Source organism: Orbicella franksi, chromosome 12 (assembly GCF_964199315.1).
Source record: "Orbicella franksi chromosome 12, jaOrbFran1.1, whole genome shotgun sequence".
NCBI classification, from domain to species: Eukaryota; Metazoa; Cnidaria; class Anthozoa; order Scleractinia; family Merulinidae; genus Orbicella; species Orbicella franksi.
Window position 1 is genome coordinate 24,050,276 of NC_138156.1, and position 20,000 is coordinate 24,070,275.

A 20,000-nucleotide genomic window follows, 5' to 3' on the forward strand; every position below is an offset into this window, starting at 1 on the left:
GATCGCGACTTATAACTCTCCATCGAAACTTATAACTCTCGAGCGCGACTTATAACTCGCGATCGCGACTTATAACTTTCGACCGCGACTTATAACTCGCGATCGAAACTTATAACTCTCGATCGCGACTTATAACTCGCGATCGCGACTTACAACTCGCGATCGACACTTACAACTCGCGATCGCGAATTATAACTCCCGATCGCGACTTATAACTCTGGATCGCGACTTATATCTCGCGATCACGACTTACAACTCGCGATCGCGACTTATAACTCTCAATCGCGACTTACAACTCGCGATTGCGACTTATAACTCTCGATCGCAACTTATAACTCTCGATCGCAACTTATAACTCGCGATCGCGACTTATAACTCTCGATCGCGACTTATAACTCTCGATCGCGACTTATATCTCGCGATCACGACTTACAACTCGCGATCGCGACTTATAACTCTCAATCGCGACTTACAACTCGCGATCGCGACTTATAACTCTCGATCGCGACTTATAACTCTTGATCGCGACTTAAAACTCTCGATCGCGACTTATAACTCGCAATCGCGACTTATAACTCGCGATCGCGACTTATAACTCTTGATCGCGACTTAAAACTCTCTATCGCGACTTAAAACTCTCGATCGCGACTTATAACTCGCGATCGCGACTTATAACTTTCGATCGCGACTTATAACTCTCCATCGAAACTTATAACTCTCGATCGCGACTTATAACTCGCGATCGCGACTTATAACTTTCGATCGCGACTTATAACTCGCGATCGAAAATTATAACTCTCGATTGCGACTTATAACTCGCGATCGCGACTTACAACTCGCGATCGAAGCTTACAACTCGCGATCGCGACTTATATCTCGCGATCGTGACTTACAACTCGCGATCGCGACTTATACCTCTCAATCGCGACTTATAACTCGCGATCGCGACTTATAACTCTCGATCGCGACCTATAACTCGCGATCGCGACTTACAACTCGCGATCGCGACTTATAACTCTCGATCGCGACTTAAAACTCTCGATCGCGACTTATAACTCTCGATCGCGACTTCTAACTCGCAATCGCGACTTACAGCTCGCGATCGCGACTTATAACTCGCGAACGCGACTTATAACTCTCGATCGCTACTTATAACTCTCGAACGCAATTTATAACTCGCAATCGCGACTTAAAACTCCCGATCGCGACTTATATCTCTCGATCGAGACTTATAACTCTCGATCGCGACTTATAACTTTCGATCGCGACTTATAACTCTCAATCGCGACTTATAACTCGCGATCGCAACTTATAACTCTCGATGGCGACTTATAACTCTCGATTGCGACTTATAACTCGCGACCACGACTTATAACTCGCGATCGTGACTTACAACTCGCGATCGCGAATTATAACTCTCGATCGCAGCTTAAAACCCTCCATCGTGTCATATAACCCTCGATCGCGACTTACAACTCTCGATCGCGACTTATAACTCTCCATCGCGACTTATAACTCTCGATCGCGACTTATACCTCTCGATCGCGACTTATAACTCTCCATCGCGACTTATAACTCTCGATCGCAACTTAAAACTCGCGATCGCGACTCATAACTCTCGATCGCCACTTATAACTCCCGATCGCCACTTATAATTCTCAATCGCGACTTATAACTCGCGATCGCGACTAATGACTCGCGATCACGACTTCTAACTCTCGATCGCGACCTACAACTCTCGATCGCGACTTATAACTCGCGATCGCGACTTATAACTCTCGATCACAAATTATAACTCTCGATCGCGACTTATAACTCTCGATTGCGACTTATAACTCGCGATCGCGACTTATAATTTCCGATCGCGACTTATAACTCTTTATTGCGACTTCTAACTCGCGATCGCGACCTATAACTTGCGATCGCGACTTATAACACTCGATCGCGACTTTTAACTCTCTCTTGCGACTGATAACTCGCGATCGCGACTTATAACTCTCGATTGCGACTTATAACTCTCGATCACGACTTATAACTCGCGATCGCGACTTAGAACTCTCTGTCGCGACTGATAACTCTCGATCGCCACTTATAACTCGCGATCGCGACTTATAACTCTCGACCGCGACTTATAACTCTCGACCGCGACTTATAACTCTCGATCGCGACTTATAACTCTCGATCGCGACTTATAACTCTCGATCGCGACTTATAACTTTCGATCGCGACTTGTAACTCGCGATCGCGACTTATAACTGTCGGTGGGGACTTATAACTTTTAAAGGTTAAAATTAATTATTTTGTTAAAAGAAATTGGTAAAATTATCACTTTAGCCTTCAAGGTATCTATTAAAACGGCCACAGGTGAAACATGATTTTTTTTTTTAATTTGCAGCATGCCCTGATGACCAACTAGACAAAATCTTCAAATGTCCAATTCACGAGTTCCATTATTATCTGCAGACTAACTGCGCTTCCAAAGCTGTCCCAACTGCGAAGGTGAGAAAATACAAACCATAGTAAATAAAGAAGAGCATGAGGGGTGAGAGACTTAATCCATACAGGACTTATTCAATAAGTAATCGTTCCTAGTCATTTTTAGATCACTACTCACGGTTTCGGGCCTAGAAATAGCGGCCAATCCCGTTACGCAAATTTTGCCCGCGAGGACAACCCATACTGCTTTGCACGTATTTTGATGCTCCAAGGAAAATATCCACGCAACGCATGTCATGTGATAAGATTATCTGCGGAAGACCTGGATACCATGTCCAAAAATAAATTGATAGGTATAAACTTCGGAATAAGGCCTACGGATGGAGGATTAACTCTTTTACCCCACATCCTCTCTTAAGGTGACTCCCTAGTAAAAGAGCCCGCCATAGATCTCCGATGAAACTTGGTATGCTGTTGTTACAGGACAAGGTGATATTAAAAACGTAGTAAAAAGAGGGCTTACCGTGCTTGTTTTCACACCACAATACTGACAAATACGGTTATTTAGGTGACCTTTGGTAATCTCCGTGCGCAACAAATAAGCTCGATTATTTTTCAATGCAGCGTGCTATATCACAAAGAATTTGACTTTCTTCGATTGTTTATTCATCTACGTCCCCCAAAAAAATTGTCTTCAAATACCCTCCATTTTTTTGTCTTTTAGGGGAAACATAATTTGCACATGCGCTGTTGGACCGGTTATATCTCACTCTGTAGCATTTATTTCATTTCCCAAAAAAGTAGCCAAAGATTTCTGCTAATTTTTTTCTCAATTATTGAGGATATTGTTCTCATTGAAATTATGAAATAAAAAGTGGGGGTCACCTTGATCGTTTGAGAGAAAAGGAGCATTTATTTCGCTATCGAGCTTAGTTTGAGGGAAATTTTTTGCGCGCGCTAATGACGCGAAAATCGTGCGCAGTAGGGATACGCAATGCAATACTAAGGAATCACCTTAAATTAATACATATGTTGAGAGGTCTGTCTATTGATGGTTTCGTGCTCATCCATGGCTTTTCAATAGTCACGGTCAGCCCAAACCCTATATCTTTCAGATTTCTTAGTTTTTGGTAGAAATCCTCGGGAAAGTTAAAGTTACGTTCAAATTATCAGTACCGAGCATGCAGTTGCAAACGGTGGAGCTATAAAAAGAATTCAGGGGTGCCTGTTGCCATGAGCGAGTCTTCAACGTGGCCTTATTTTAAACTGCCCAATATACATTTTAGGAGAATCTGGAGAACTGGTCAGCTGAGAGATGAATCGGTTTTTAACTGAAAGCTAAGGTCTGAGAACCACAAAATTATGCAGGAGCTGCGAAATAGGTGAAAGTTATAATTGATAGCTGAGAAGTCACCGAAGATTGAAATGAAAACTTCGATTCCACAGCATACACCGTACTAGACACATTACGAGATCTAAACAAAGCAAAATTGAAAAGAATCGAAGTCATGCGATATGTTAAATTTGTTGGAAATACAAAGAGAAATGGTTGATCCAGACGATGCCAAAAACACTGAAAAAAAAGTCTGAGTTGTCCCACTGACAGGAGTCGATCCTGAATTCATTAAGTACAAGCAGAGGCTTTATACTCTCCGAAGACAAGGAAATCAAGCGCTTTCTTTTCTGTTGGTGCTATGCCATACTTTTTAACATTTTCATTTTATTTTATTTTTTTCAGCTCCACCCCTGCCACCCCCAAAAGGTGAGTTAAAACAATGTATCCATACAAAACTATCGAGTCTTCAATGAAATACAGCCCAGTTGTCTAGCCAAAGCGGAAATATCCTGGAGTATTCTAGTTTCGAATACGTAATCGTAACGCCACAGAATCGGGGCCCGTTTCCCGAGTCCCGAAAGTTTTCGCACCCGGAAAGCCGTAGCAAAATCTAAAACCCTGTGATTACAGCGTTGCTTTATTCACATATTCTTAACATGAACAGAAGTTCTTTTCATGAAGTTTCATGCGTATATAACTCTCTGTTTTTAGATACAGGTCAGCTAAAAATGGCTTCACGGGTCCGAAACGTTTCCGGGGCTTTCGAGAAACGAGCCCCTGGAGTATTCAAGGCGCACGTCAGATGTGTAGACTCTCAAATTCCTTCGCTGTTGTAGGTGGTCTCCGCGTGTCCAACTCGTGCGCCTCTACCTTGCACTTTTCGTTCTTAAGTTTTGAGCTTTGCAGTAATTTTTTCGCCTTCTGAGCTCGCCTTTCACAGCTCGCCTTATGGGGTATTCAAAAGTATTAAAACATGTTTAGGTAAAGTATTCAAACTGAATGCGAGCACTAAGATCCTAGAGTATTCGGCAAAGGCACACCAAAACGTTAGGTTTACATGTATTCAAATTGGGTTCGTAACAGCAGTCTGAATTAAAATCGGATGTTTCTGGTGTATTGCGAGTCAGACGTCCTTGAGTACCCCAGAACATATCGACGAAAATGTTGCGAGACGCATGACTGAGTGTCCCTGTCAGAAGTGGATAAGCAAGGTGTTAATTTGATTTGAATTTAGTCATGACGTCCGATTGCGACGAGCATTTGTTTTCTTTTTTCTCTGAACACGAAGTGGATAAGGAGGCTTGCCTTGTAGCCCACAATGCCAAGCGTGCCTTTCATCAGAGCACGAACCCCCCTAACCTGGAGTGATACTCTGGCTCAACTTGCAAAAGCCTGGGCTGATCACTTGGTAGAGCAAACTGAGAAGAGGCTTGAACACGACCCATCCAACAAAGATGTTGAAGGAAAAAATCTTATCTATTCCTTTTCCCCAACTGACGTCTATTCATGCGCAGAAGCGGTGGAAGCTTGGTGAGTCGTTTCAAAGTCTAAGTAGTCGTTATCATTGTTTCGGTTCGCTAAGATACTCAAGATACAGGCACGCTTTCGTTGCGCCTGTTATGAACAATTGGATGAGGTTGAGTACGATAGTGAGAATTATCAAAACCGAGATATGTGTTATCTGTCAAACAGATGGACAGCGAGAAAGAGAGACAGAGACAGACAGGCAGACAGGCAGACAGACAGGCAAACCGGATGGACAGACAGTCAAACAGAGACAGACAGAGACAGACAGAGACAGACAGGCAGATGGATGTACGGACGTACAGACGGTTGGTTGAATATTTTGATAAACTCTTTATTTAACCAGGGTTTCTCATTCAGTATTTGCAAAGTAAAACTGACATCACTGGAGGCCCTAACAATTAAATAAATAAACGATAATACACTAAAGATCGAGTAACGTCTCCACGGTAGCTGTAACATTTGTCCCATAATTTTGATCTCAAGTGTAATTTTGGTATCGGATGCTTGTCTATTGCGACCAGCCGATTTTCCGAGTACCTTTCTCTTTCTAGTGTTTGCCTCCAATAGGTTGCATAGCTTGTTTGCGTTAAAAACCTATTTGGTAAAGAAAAATTCACTAATGGTCCAGAAGAAGAAGAAACACTAAAGGTACTTGGAGGTGGTGATGCTTTAAATGTTGATTGCGTCATAACTCCACGTGATAATTAAATTACGTTATACACCGGTGTTAGGTCCAGGGCCCAATCATTATTTCATGTGGAACCAGCCACCACATCTTTCTGGCGTCCTTGTCGACGATCACGTGATCAGTATTAATATGAGACTGATAAAAAATGTTGCAACAACGTTAAAATCTTTCATTTCTAGAACTTATTACTTTGAGTCCACATGTTTTTATCAACTGTTATGTTTCTGGAGCAGGAAATTAATATGTCCAGCAATAAATAAATACTGAAGCTTTAGGACAAGAAACAATGAGCTATAGACTTTCTCGGTCCAAGGACTAGGAATCCAGACTGCATGGAAAATACGAGCAATAACAGCCGAATTTTCGCAACAAAAATTTTCAATGTAGATCAATTTGTTGCATTTTTAGCTTTCAATAGCTAGCCAGAGTTCATTTTGTCCTGATATGCAAATACGAACTGTGAGGGTTTTACGGCACTCATAGGGTACATACAATGAAATCGTTGCTTTTGTCATAGTCATGATATGATAAACCACACTGTGCAAAATAAGGATCTTCATCGCAGAACTTCGTTTCTTCGTCGGCTGCAAATAACTTGAGAATAGCAACGACTTGTTTTTAGACAGTTTAAGAATATTGCTGGAAAACTTATACACCCTTAACTTAACCCTTGGTTCGAAGATGATATCCTTACTAATCCCTGCGCTTTAACTAGATATTCCTGTGCTTGCTTTGCAAGAAGGGACGGGAGAGAGGTTTTCTATTGAGTGTCGTAAAACCAAACCAAAGTAATCACTCTGGCCAATCACAAAGGACTTAGACGAAACAGTGAACCAATCAAAACTCCAGGTTCGCGTCGTCTGGTTTTACTTCTGATTGGTTGAAAAAAGTGGCGTGAGCTTTTTAGAGCCAATCGTATATCGTAGAGATACAAATCAAATCACATACGACTTTCGATACTCAAGTGAAAACCTCCGTATCTGGCCTTAAATCCTTTTCTACAATAAAGGTATGGTGTAATTACAAAGTACAATTATGATAACCCCGTTTATAGATTTAATGACGTCATTGGTCATTCCACTCAGGTGAGCTCATTTATTCAGAAAAGGCAGTGACGGGCAGAGGGGTTACAGAAAGGTTGTTTGGATGGAGTAGAGTAGAAAAGAATCGAATCGAGACGAAACGAATAGAATAGATAACAAATGAAAAGAAAAGGATGAAATAGAATAGAATGGAATGGAACAGAACAGGACAAAACAGAATACAATACAATACAATTGAATGGAATGAAACGGAACGGAACAGAACAGAGCAGAACAGAGCAGAATACAATAGAATAGGATAGAATGGAATGGAATGAAAAGGAATATAATGGAATAGAATAGAATAGAATGCAATGGAATGGAATGGAACGGAACAGATCAGAACAGAACAGAACAGAATAGAATAGAATAAAATGGAATGGAATGGAATAGGATGGAACAGAATAGAATAGAACAAAATAGAATAGAATGGAATGGAATAGAATAGAAAAGAGTACATAAACCTGCCTTAGCTATACTTGTAATTTTTCTGTTGCTAATAGCTGTTAATACAATTGAGCAAATATTCGGTTCGTTTAAAAAGGTATATAAATGAGGCGAACGGGTCAATACAAAGTCTGTCAAACCGCCAAAGACAGCTATTACAAACCCGAGAGTTGAATACCGCTTAGCTTCTTGCTATTCAAGGTCTACCTTAACGTCAAACAGAGACCTTGTAGCGTTTCTAGTTGTTTGAGGTTTTTTTGAGTGCACTTAGCTTTCAAACAACAGTCCTAACGTTAGCCATGTTTCAGATGTTTGGGAATATTTACCGATCTTTTGTTTTCTTTAATTTTTATTCTCTAAATGTTAATCGTACTTCCAAATACTTTACTGGTAGTAGTCTGGTGAGTAAATTTGGATTAGTGTTCTTAGTAACATCGTAAATCTTCCAAGGTTACACAATAGGAAAGCTGAAACCGGCTGCAGTATTTGGATATGTAGCCACATGCTTTCGAGCAAGACGTTCGTGTTACAGCTGTAGAAATCTTTGTCAAACCTATTGGTCGTTGTTAGAGAATCCAGATTCATTGGTCCCTCTTGTTTAAGTCAGAGAACTTTGCTAACCAATTCCACGCAATGTTACCTTACGCACAAATTAACAAGCTACAACTTTTAAAAAAGCTAACATAATTTTCAAGAATCTTGAATATAAATTTAGTCAAAACCAGTACTGTGGCAATGTAGATTGTTTAAAATCTCTTATGTGCATGTTCCTGTCTGAAATTACATTTTTGTCAAAATTATGTTACGTGAAATGCCCTTGACAACTGCTGTTACTATCTGGCTACAAAGACGTTAGTAACTTAGAAGTTAATGATCCTGTAGTCGGAACACATTTTCATATGAATGGTTTCGCACTAAGACTCGTTTTGACACAGAGGCCAAAGGCAACTCTCAAATGGCCTTTTGGCGGCGTTCTGGGCTATTAATCAGTTTGGAAAGGCAAGTTTAAACCACGCTATACAGATTCAACACTCAATTTATTCTTTTTCTTTTTTTTTCCCACTGTGACTGGCATGTAGACCTTGAAGACTCAAGCATTTGTGGCAGGCTGTTTTTAGCGTTTTAGTTTGTTAGTGTACTGTCCGAGACCAGGGTTTCCGCAACTCGCTCGCGTTTAAATTACAAATGACGGTCTGAACGTCGAGGGGACGGGTTTCACTCACGCAGACAAATCTAAAGATCACACGGTTTCTGCGAATGAACAAACAGGCCGGTATAATTTACAAAATGTAATTGTTGATGACATGTATGATATATGATCACACTTGTTTGGTTTAGCAGTGGATTTCTTCGCAAAGTGATAAGATGACAAAGGGCCTTTGTTTCTATCTCGCAAGGAGCTGTCAACCCTTTAGAAAAATAAAACGAAAATTACATAACATCAGCAAACCTGCAAACCTACCTGGGGTCCAAGAGGGGATTTTTTTTTTTCAGTGGCGGGGAAGAACCCTATTATTCTTAATCTTGTTTTAGGAGATCTAAGTTCTTGTTTGCTCTTCTTCGCTCTGCGCGAGTTCATGGCTCCTCTGACATCCAGAGTATAATTTACTTATTTTCAGTAGCTCCCTCTTGTCGTACGCCTAATAACTGCAGACTCTTCAGAGAGTCTAAACCGAGAGTGAGCATCATATAAATCAACCGAACAAACTTTTAGGATATGGCATATATGCTGTGCAAAGTCACGTACGTAAGAGAATTCGAGGCGTACCCATTGAACGTTTGAGTTTTTGGGGCATGCTCTTAGCGCATGTTGAGTTTTTCACTTTGTCAAACGTTTTATGACAGAGAAAGTCGCTGCTCGTCAAAGCGTCTTCGTTATAGTATCGCAGTCTTCGTCCGCTTTCATTGCTTTGCTAGATTAGCAAAGTCAAACAAGGAGAAACTTTTTAATCCTTGGCATCCAAGGGAGCCGCTCTTTTGACACAAGGTATCGCGTTTCTCCCGGACAGTGATATTGAAGTTTTGCTGCAGGCACTTTTTATAATTTAAATATTTTGTCTGGAAGTTTTTTTCCTGTGTAGTCATGGTTTTTTATGTTAAATCAATTCAAGTTTCCAATCTGTATTATAGCCGAGCTGGCCACTTAACCTTTTCTCGTAATGAATGAAATTTAAGGTACTGAAACAAGACATATTTTAAATAACTGCAATTTTCACCATACAGACGATACCGGATAGGTTAAAAAAGTATTAGTAGGATTCCCTTTAGTCGCAAGCGGCGGCATTTTTTTTAGATTTACACAGACTTCGGCAGATTTAGAAACTTTCAAATTAGCATTGATTCGATGTTTCAATATTATGGCAACACAGTTCATTTAATTTAAGTGTTATTGTATCCTCAAACTCTGATTTCAAGAACCAGACTAAGGCTGAAGAGTCGCTGAACTTAAATAAATTAAGTAACTTAAGTTCTTGCAAAACATTTGGCAGCAATGGACGAGTTACCGTGAAATAGCTAGTCGTCAATGTGTATAGAAGTAACATGGTTCTAAACACGTCGGGTAAATGGCGTATATACGTACTTATGTGAGGCTGTTAGAAATCTGCTAGTCTTTTAAATTTGCTCCACAGAATATCTGACAAAACAGTGCTCGGTAGAAACCATCTCAGCAAAAGCAGGAGAACCGCTTTCTCCATATCAGCAGCCCGAAAGAAAGACCAGACACTTGGTGTGCGAGTGAAACTAGTGCTCTGTCTAAACTTTGAACTTAGGCAAAATAATGAAGTAATAGCTTGATTAATCTAAGTGTGTGAATAATCTGAAGTTTCTGTGCTAACTCAATGATAGCCATATTATTCGTAGATACGACTTTAAATTTGTGAAAACAAGGTCTTCACTTCTTACATCCATCTCATATCCAACAAGCGCGAGTTGAATAATTGTACAATAGTAAACAATCCTGGACAATAATGATTGATATGTGCTTAAAGAGAGCTCAGATGTTAATCACCCTCGTCTTTTGCCTAGGTGAACATGAATTTCTTCATACTACTGCTGACCATCAGAACCTCTGTTTCAAGTTCATTTACTCCTGACGACACTCGCTCCTCCTTTCGTCACACTGTAGAAGACTATTATCTACAAGATCACGTGAGCCATCGTCAAATGTCTCCCAGTATTTTGTCATGCGCACAACTCTGCCTGAGAAATCGTCCTCTATGCCGCTCATTGAATTACGACGAGGAAGGAAGCAAGATTTGTGAGTTGAACGATGAAGGAATAGACATTACTCAGACTGGTGTCACCTTCCTTGTTCCTAAGAGTGGATTCATCTTTGGTCAACTGTTAAATCTCACGGTTAGTAATAACAAGAAATCATAAATCACTGTGGAACAGAGCACTGCTGACTGTAAAGTTATGCACTGTACTCAATTTGAAAGACAACGAATATTAATGTTGTAAATCGTTCTGCTGGATTTCTTGTAGTACACGCACTGGAATACTAAAATAAGTGAGGCTTAGCATGGAGAAATACCCTCCATACATTACTTACCATTAGTGGGTCATTAGTAATATTGTATCACTATTATTAGCAAAACCCGGAAAACAGTTTTTTGAAGTAGTTGGTCACTGATTTTAAATCTCTTTTTTCTTCTTAGAATCAATACAACAACGATAGCGAGTCTTTGAATACTGGAAACAAAGGTAAAACGTTTTGTGTTCAGAAGGTATGTTTGTAATAATGTGAAATGTTTTACATTGCTGGTTAGATCGACAAACTCTCTCGAACTAAGCTGCACATGCGCAATAATGAGCTCATTAATGATATACATGTCATTCATACCAATCAGTTGGAGCCAATCTGAATACCATGAGCATTAGCTTTTTATTGATTATTGAAAGTATTTTTTTTATAGAAAAAGCCTTCGTCTTTACGACCCTGGGTGCCAGAGGAGAGACTGGGCCGACAAACACATCCGGGTACCTAGGAAAACCGCTAGAAGGTAAAGTAACATTGGACAATGGCATCCAAATTTGGACTGTTCCCGTGACTGGAAACTACGTCATTGAAGTGTCAGGTGCTTCAGGCGCTAATAGCACGAACAGTAACGAAGATCCCGTATCTTGGAGGCTCGATGGCTTAGGAGCCAAGATAAAAGGAACTTTCAAACTTTATCAAGGAACACAGCTTAAAATTCTTGTTGGTCAAAAGGGTCATCGTGGTGTTGACTTCTCCAACGACGCCCCTGGAGGTGGGGGCGGTGGAAGCTTTGTGGCTTTGTTAAATAACACTCCGCTAATCATTGCAGGAGGGGGAGGGGGTGCAGGCTCCACGGCGAACACACAATTTGAAGACGGGGACCCTGGTCAGGCAACAGAGAATGGCACCAGGTGTGGTGGGACGGGAGGGTCCGGTGGACAAGTCTGTGACGCTGATACGGGCAACACTGCCCCTTTTTTAGAGGTCGGGGGAGGAGCGGGACTAATAGGGAATGGGAACGGGATAACTTTGATTGCACAGAAGCCCTTAAGTTTTATAAATGGCGGAACTGGGGGAACATGTCTTGTGTCCCAAGGGGGCTTCGGTGGGGGTGCATTCGCCTCTGACCTTGGTGGTGGTGGGGGTGGGTATTCCGGTGGGGGAGTTGTTGGGACTTCGTTGAGTGGGGTGGCAGGGGGAGAGGGATCATATAATAACGGAACAAATCAGCTGAACATGGCGGGTGTTAATAAAGGCCACGGGAAAGTTATAATCAAGTTCAAGCCTTGAGGCAACGCTGTCACTGGATATGTTTATTTAGTTGTCATGTAATTCATGAACTCTAAGAGATGGACCATTATACTTTTGCGGGGAGTGGGCTGGGTGATTTGGTATAAACATGAGTTTTCATGGTTAACCCTTGCACGAACTAGGAGTTTTTTTCTCGGGAAATGGATGCATGATATTCTATTCTCCCTGCAACATGCCTTTTGTCGGCTTACTGAATGTGCATGACATTTTTTTGGTCATTGGACGAGTATGCTTGCAAGATTTGCTTTTCAAAATCAACCGACACGCGTCCCAGACCCCCTTAAAAGTCATATGGTCCACCCTTAACAACGTGTGGTGCTAGCGCGCTTTGAATCAATGATAAAGAAAGCAGTTTGTAAAGAGACAACGTGCTACAAAGAAAAACAAAGCTGGAATACATTCTGAATTATGACAACAGTGCCAAGTTTTCTTGTCTGTTGTAGTGTATTGGGACCTCGTTCGGTGGTGCAGCAGGGGGAGGGGGATCGTATAATAGCGGAACAACTCAACTGAACAAGGCGGGGGTTAATAAAGGCCACGGGAAAGTTATAATTACGTTTGAAACTTGAAGCAACAATTTCTTGGATAATAAAAATAATAATAATAATAATAATAATAATAAAATATTTGGATATGTTTTGAAGTTGTCATGTAGTTTACGACCTCTAACAAGGTGCTGTACTTTACTCAATGATAAAGAAAACAGTTTGTAAAAAGAACAACGTGCTACTAACGGTCACAAGTTGTCTGTTCTAGTGTATTGCTTACTATAGCAACAGGGTTAGGCTAATGTGCTGTGATATTGTGAAACTACTGTATGATGTAAAACTGCTAATTCTATGTAGAAGTATAGTTTCATTGGGTATAAATAATGCTTATGATGAATAAAAATTAAAGGATTACATGTGACAATGAAATGGAGTGCTTCTCTGTCTTAGTGGTTTAAATATCTACACACATCTGTCCATAAGTTCAAGCACTGAATCTAGAGGAGACGGCAAACGGGGAACTCCCATGTCAAAATGTCGGGGATGCCATCGGAAAATTTGAATTTCAGGAACCCTTAGTAAAGAATTAAGTCATTTGCAATGGGTCACTTTTGAAAAAATGCGGCAGACTTGAAAAGATGCGGCACACTTGGAAAAATGCGGCACACTTGAAAAAATGCAGCACACTTGGAAAAATGCGGCACAATTGGAAAAATGAAACACAATTGGAAAAATGCGAAACACTTCGAAAAATGCGGCACACTTTGAAAAATAGGGCACACTTGGACAAATGGGTCACTCTTGGAAAAATGAGGCAAACTTAAAAAACTGCAGCACAATTGGAAAAATGCGGCACACTTGGAAAAATGTGGTACAGTTGAAAAAATGCGGCACACTTGGAAAAATGCGGCACACTTGAAAAAAATGCGGCAAAGTTGGAAACAAAATGCGGCCCACTTGCAAAAATGCGGCACACTTGGAAAAATGCGGAACACTTGGAAAAATGCGGCACACATTGAAAAATGGGACATACTGTACTTGAAAAAATGCGGCACACTTGGATAAATGCGGCACACTTGGAAAAAGGCGACACACTTGAAAAAATGCGGCACACTCGGAAAAATGCGGCACACTTGGAAATATGCGGCACACTGAGAAAAATGAAGCACACTTTCAGAAATGTGGCACACTTGGAAAAATGTGGCACACTTGGAAAAATGCGGCACACTTGAAGACTCTTTCAATTCTTAGCAGAGGAAAACCAAAAAGCGATAACTCGCTAAAAGGCTTCGGATCGAGCTGAAAAGCGAGATGACAATAGACTGACAACAAGGCATTGAGGCAAGCCATTTTTATTGCAAAAATACCAAACTTTCAGCTATAATGTCGATTACCGTTTTTCCACATACAAACCTTCAAAAATAAATAAATTCAAACCGTTGTAACACAACACCACCACATGCTGCAAGAGAAAGGTCACGTTTCGCGAAACCAAACGCGGTCGTTATGTAATAGTAGATGTCGGCGGTAACTGGGTCACGTTTCGCTGAACGTTCGCATAAAGATTTTAAAAAAATAATAACTCCTCGCAATCTGAGCTTGGGCCGCCTGTGGTTGGTGTATTATTGAGACTATGTAATTTAATTCCACGGTCCGCAAGGTTACAGTTGTACAAGTCCAATAGTTTGCCCCACCTAACATATTGTGATATCGTTTGGCACTTTTGCAAATCGTCTGATAAGAAGAAAATGGAGAGAATTCAAGAGCGCGCACCCAGGGCAGTCTTTAAATCCAAATCGGAGACCTACAGTGAGCTTCTAACAAGAGCAGGTCTACCAAGTCTGTACCAACAACGGTTACAAAACAACGTCATTTTCATGTATAAAGTAAAAAACGGACTTGTGCTCACTAATATAACAGAAATATTTAATACTACCCCAAAACAGTATAATCTGAGGAACGCAGATTTTAATACTCCACGTTTTCGCACCCTGCATTATGGAAAGCATTCTTTACGATAATTTGGGCCGCATCGTTGGAACAAATTAGACAAAACTGATAGAGAAGAAGCCTTATGTTAAGAGTTTCAAAAACAGTATTAAGAGTAAAGACCTATCACACTTAATAGATAATTTTGTAAGAACTGTGATATATGCTGCTAGGCCGCTTTAAATTTTATTTTAAGCTTTTTAAATCTTACTAAGTTCATATATTTCATTTATTTATTTATTTTTATACATTATTCATTCAATTGTAAATAATTTTAACTTCAGCTAAGGTATATTTTATTGTGTAAATAGTGTCCCCAATCAGTTTTTTTTAACCCTTTGAATACCAACTACGCATATATGCGTAATTAATGGTCGTGCTCTTTGTACCACTTGTGATGTCATCAATTTAAATGTCATCAGATATTCTTGATAAGCAGATAGTAGTGCTAGGCTAGCCCTTTCCGCACAATGGTCAGGTTTAGATATCGACGACATTCCGACGTCGCAAATCGAAAAACAACGTTATCAGTTTTGGTGCAAAAACGGTGGTAAAATGGTCCACAACGCCTATGATTGATCAAGGTCCATTTCTAGGCTTCGCCCGTAATTAACATCCAACTTTTCACCGCAGCCAGAAAGAACATACAATGCAAAAGGTAGCCAGTGTAAAAGGACAGAGAAAAACAGAAAGGAAAGGGCCAACAAACGAAATTGAGAACGGTTAATGTCAAAAAAAAAAAATCCAAATTTTGGCTTATGTGCATGCCCGTAATTGAAGTTTTGCTCAATTTTGTACCTAATCCTCGAAAAATCTCTCCTTTTAGTAAGAAAAATGCTTTTTTTTTTTAGCAAAACTTAGGCTGACTTAGCGTCACGGCAGCTAAAAAACTTGACTAAACGGTTAAAAACGGTATTTTTTGACGAAAGCCTGGTATTCAAAGGGTTAAGCTAATTACTATTGACACGTTAATTAAGTCTTTCATTCATTCTTTCATTCAACCATGGGCACGAGAGGAGAAACTGGGCCAAAAAATATATCCGGGTATGTAGGAACATCGCTGGAAGATAAAGTAACATCAGACAATGGCACCCAAATTTGGTCTGTTCCCGTGACTGGAATCTGCGTCATTGAAATGTCAGGTGCTTCAGGTGCTAATGGCGGGAACAGTACCGAAGATTCTGTATTTTGGAGTCTCGGTGGCGGAACTGGGGGAGCAAGTCCGGTATCCCAAGGGCGCTTTGGTGGGGGTGCATTCGGCGTTAAACTCGGTGGTGGTGGGGGAGGATATTCCAGTGGGGGGAGTTGCTGGGAGTTAGTCGACTGGTGTAACAGGGGGAGGGGGGTCGTATAATAACGGAACAAATCAACTGAACAAGGCGGGTGTTAATAAAGGCCTCGGGAAAGTTATAATCAAGTTTAAGACTTGAAGCAACACTTTCGCTATGTTTTTTTCAACTTGTCGTATAATTTATGAACTCTAAGGGATGGACCATTTTACTTTTGAGGGGAGTGGGCTGGGTGATTTGCTATAAACATGTATTTCTATGTTTAAGGGCCCATTAACCGATTCATGCGCGCGCTCGCGCGCGTTGCTAAGGAGGTGAAATTTCACTTCCGGTGACTTACGTCAGCCTGAGCACGGAAAATAACAACAACTCAAGAACTTGCAAATTCGCATACATCTTAGATGTTTTTCTCTGTGTTTCGCAAAATGCAAAGTAAAAAAAGTTCAAGCAAAGACAAAATAAGAGAAAGAGAGAAAAACAAGAGCAATAGAAAGAGAAAAATTAACGCCTTGTGGCTTTGTTTGATCTTACCGAAGTGTGCTGGTAGTATAAATTGCGCACGCGCTGATAGGGTAACTTCCAATAGATATCGGGCGCACTTCCGGTTTCTTTAAAAGCTAAAGGAAACGCGGTTTTTCATTAAATCCAGCCTTTTTCGACGAATTTCGATTAAAGCCAACGTTGGCAACATAACTATGCATTCCTTTTTCGAAATCATGCTTTTTTCAGAAAATTACGAGTTTTTCAATATTTTGAAATGCTCTCAAAATCTGACCTTTTAGAAATGAAACAAAATCGATGCATAGCGAAATGAGGATTTAAATTAAAATATTAAATCAATAAAAAAAATCCCGAGAAAGTAATTTGCCTGGGAACCTTTGCATTTTTTCTGTATCAGTCACATGACCATGGGCGTGGCCTGATGTCGTCATCACTGGTGCTACTGATCATGAAAAAGTTGAAACACATGAAATAACTCTGAACTAACTAAAAATGATGAGGTTATATGAGACTAAATTTTCCTTAGCAACGGCTCGAAAAGATCGGTTAATGGGCCCTTAACCCTTTCATGTACTGTTTTTTTTTTCTCGGGAAATGTATGCATGATATTTCTCTTCTCCGTGTAACATACTTTTTGTCAGCTCACCGAACGTAAAAAAAATATTTTTTCCTAGTGGTCATGTGCGAGATTTTCATTTGGTTCAAGTATGCTTGGAGGATAATCTTTTTGGAAAATCACCCGACGCCAACCCTTCAAAAGTCATATGGTCGACACCTAACAAGTTCTGGTGCTGCAACTCAATGATAAATTAAGAAAGTAGTTTGTAAAGATACAACGTACTACTAAGAAGAATGTAAAATATATACTGAATCATGACAACTGTCTCAAGTTCCCTTGTTTGTTGTAGCGTATTGATTACCATAGCGACAGGGTTAGGCTAATATGCTGTGATATTGTGAAACTACTGCATGATGTAAAACTGCTATTTCTAGGTACATGTAGAATTTTAATGGGTATAAATAAAGCTTGTGATCGGTAAAGACTAGAGGATTACATGTGACAATGAAAGGGAGCACTTCTCTGTCTGAGTGGTTTAGATGACTGCACACAACTGTCCATGAATTCAAGGACTGAATCTTGAGGAAATGGCAAACGTCAGATTGCCGTTGAATGTGTTCTCCGAGGGAACTCATATGTCAAAAGGTCTTAAAAGGCCGGGGATACTCGTCAGAAAATTTGAGTCTTGTAAAGGAGAACAATCTGTGACGGTCAGGTCTACATCTAGTGTAATACTCTTCAACACTTTACAGTATCAAGAACAGATTAACTTAATAAAATAAAAAGAAATAAATACTTAATAAAAATACGAAGTCAGAACTCGTAAATGCTAAATTCCTTGTAAGAATTTAAAATAGGTAATTTAAAAATAACAATACCATCTCGCCTATTTTATGGTCAGCCAAGACTATTCAGAGATGCTTAACTTAAAAAAATGGATAGCTCTGATCTTTTTTAGTGCAATCAGAACATGGGAAAAAGTTGTATAAATGATTAAGCAATAGTCATAGCGCGTTCTTGGTTGTATGAAAGTTTGGAACCTTGCGCTACAATTAAGCGGTGTCTTTTCTATGATGACAGTTAAATTTGATTCCACTGCGCCCTGTTAGACCACGAAAGGTTTTTATTATTTCTGTGAGAGAACCTCGACTCTATAAATACCTTGAAGGCTAAAAATGGTGACATTTCGTCCTAAACAGTTAATAAGACCAAAATCCGTGATTTCCACCCTCAAGCGGGACGACCAGTATCCCCGGCCTTTTCGCATGGGAGCCTCACCCATCTCTTCCCGTGTCCACCCTTCCCCCCCCCCCCCCAAAAAAAAAAAAAAAACCCGGGTTCGCACACTTTTCACTTTTCGTCAAATTATGACGATAAATGGAATCAGAAAAATCGAAAAAAAATAACCTTTTTCAACAAACGCCAAATTAAGTGGCTGTCCCGCTAAAAGCGGTCCACTCGACTTCGGGACCAAAAATAATTTTCCTTCATTTTTTGTCAGTGAAAAGGGTTTGACACATATATAGAAAAAAGCAATTTATTATTTTCCAATTCCTTATTTTTGCTTTGCTACGAGCCAAAATTGAATTTTGGCCGAACCGAGGTTGCCGACCGTGATCAGAAAGGTAAAATTCACCGATTTTGTGAAGCGTGCTACGTCGCCAAAAATGCAGCTCACGGAATTTCGTTTTCATACGAATTTTAAGGTACATTCATTACTTTGACTGACGAAATATGGAAACTTTTCGAAAAATTCTAAACTTATCAGCGAGGCTGGAAGACACCCTACTCCGAGGCCTTTGATCACCTACTAAAATTTAGCCAAATTTGACGGGGAAAATCTCAAAAGTTGGGTCTAAATGAAGCCTAAAAAGCACATCACAGTAAATTTCATACCTTAATAAACCGTTCTATGAGTTCAAACCGGTGGGTATCTCCTTGGATTGCACGCGAGAACAGATTAAAATCTGCCACAGTCAGTGTGTTTACATAGCCATCGCTCGTGTCAAAGCTCGTTTGCATAACCTTAGCACCCGGTGAAAACGCATCTTCTTCCGTTCAGGTTCGTTTGTTGACCTTCTGAGTAGTGGCAAAAAGCTTCCTTTAATACTTGTGTACTCTCTAGATCCAGTTTTCAGGTGAAGGTTGCGTTAAAGTTGATCAATTCTCAAGACTTGCGAGACTACAAAAGTAAATAATGGCGCCGGTCTGCAGAAATCAACCATAGCCGTCGTCCTATGGTTAGCCAAATGTTGCAAAATTCAACAACTTGGACCTTCATATTCAACAACTTATATTTATGTTCAACAACATATATTTATATTCAACATTTTATATTTATATTCAACGATACGCATTTTCTTTCAACTTCAACCCAAATTATTTTCATTCAACAAAAATATTTGTTCAACTTCAACCAAAAATAATATCATTCAACAAAAATATTTGTTCAACTTCAACCAAAAATAATTTCATTCAACAAAAATATTTGTTCAACTTCAACCCAGATTATTTTCATTCAACAAAAATATTTGCTCAACTTCAACCAAAAATAATTTCATTCAACAACAATATTTGTTCAACTTCAACCACAATTATTTTTATTCAACAATAAAGTTCCCGGACATTCCCGGACATTCACGCTCCTCCTTTCTTCACACTGTGGAAGACTATTATCTACAAGGTCACGTAAGCCATCGTCAGATGTCTCCCTCTGTTTTGTCATGCGCACAACTCTGCCTGAGAAATCGTCCTCTATGCCGCTCATTGAATTACGACGAGGAAGGAAGCAGGATTTGTGAGTTGAACGATGAAGGAATAGACATTACCCAGACTGGTGTCACCTCCCTTGTTCCTAAGAGTGGAT

General features: G+C 40.0%; 2 protein-coding genes across 2 annotated transcripts in view; both read left to right on the forward strand.

The window, feature by feature from the left end:
• LOC145462323 (uncharacterized) overlaps nucleotides 1–13,117 on the forward strand; it is a 14,027-nt gene extending 910 nt beyond the window's left edge. The window contains exons 2-7 of the mRNA XM_081445819.1: nucleotides 4,175–4,198; nucleotides 4,484–4,489; nucleotides 5,465–5,604; nucleotides 10,544–10,873; nucleotides 11,176–11,221; nucleotides 11,434–13,117. Of these exons, the coding sequence (XP_081301945.1) occupies nucleotides 4,175–4,198; nucleotides 4,484–4,489; nucleotides 5,465–5,604; nucleotides 10,544–10,873; nucleotides 11,176–11,221; nucleotides 11,434–12,287 (1,400 nt within the window). The 3' untranslated portion in view covers nucleotides 12,288–13,117. The remainder of the gene's footprint in view (nucleotides 1–4,174; nucleotides 4,199–4,483; nucleotides 4,490–5,464; nucleotides 5,605–10,543; nucleotides 10,874–11,175; nucleotides 11,222–11,433) is intronic.
• Nucleotides 13,118–15,788: 2,671 nt separating this feature from the next.
• LOC145462324 (uncharacterized) overlaps nucleotides 15,789–20,000 on the forward strand; it is a 6,725-nt gene continuing 2,513 nt past the window's right edge. Inside the window, exons 1-2 of the mRNA XM_081445820.1 lie at nucleotides 15,789–16,010; nucleotides 19,751–20,000. The exon at nucleotides 19,751–20,000 is cut by the window's right edge and continues 29 nt beyond it. Coding sequence (XP_081301946.1) covers nucleotides 15,789–16,010; nucleotides 19,751–20,000 — 472 coding nt within the window. The remainder of the gene's footprint in view (nucleotides 16,011–19,750) is intronic.